We start from the raw sequence: 301 nt of genomic DNA, 5'->3' as shown, positions 1-301 counted from the left end.
ATAGGGTTGAGGTGGGCTCTGGCTCAGCGCTGTGGTGCTGACCTCCACCTTGCTCTGCTCTTGTAGTGACCGAATTCCCGGTGCTGGTGGTCCGAACAGATGCGGCTGCCCGCTGTGGCCTGCGCTGGCATTACCTGCTCTCGGCCCTTCCCCAGAGCCTGACGCTGAAGGACCCACAGTCCCGCCAGCCCCTGCTCACCTGGCCCTACGCCTTCCTCCGCAAGTTTGGCCAGGATCAGGTAGGTGGGTGCCCCCCTCCCTCCTGGGGGGGGCTGGCTGCCCTGGACTGGGGACCAGTCCC

At 66.4% G+C, this 301-nt stretch overlaps 1 protein-coding gene across 1 annotated transcript in view; it reads left to right on the top strand.

Moving 5' to 3' along the window:
• Window positions 1–301, top strand: part of LOC103774087 (docking protein 3-like) — a gene marked incomplete at both ends in the record, with an annotated part of 2081 nt that overhangs the window by 1053 nt on the left and 727 nt on the right. Inside the window, one exon of the mRNA XM_008941467.1 lies at window positions 67–238. Within this exon, the coding sequence (XP_008939715.1) occupies window positions 67–238 (172 nt within the window). The remainder of the gene's footprint in view (window positions 1–66; window positions 239–301) is intronic.

This window comes from Merops nubicus, unplaced genomic scaffold (genome assembly GCF_000691845.1).
Source record: "Merops nubicus isolate BGI_N331 unplaced genomic scaffold, ASM69184v1 scaffold32945, whole genome shotgun sequence".
Classification (NCBI taxonomy): Eukaryota; Metazoa; Chordata; class Aves; order Coraciiformes; family Meropidae; genus Merops; species Merops nubicus.
Note: the sequence above shows the minus strand (reverse complement) of the source record. Positions and strands in the feature narration are given on the sequence as shown.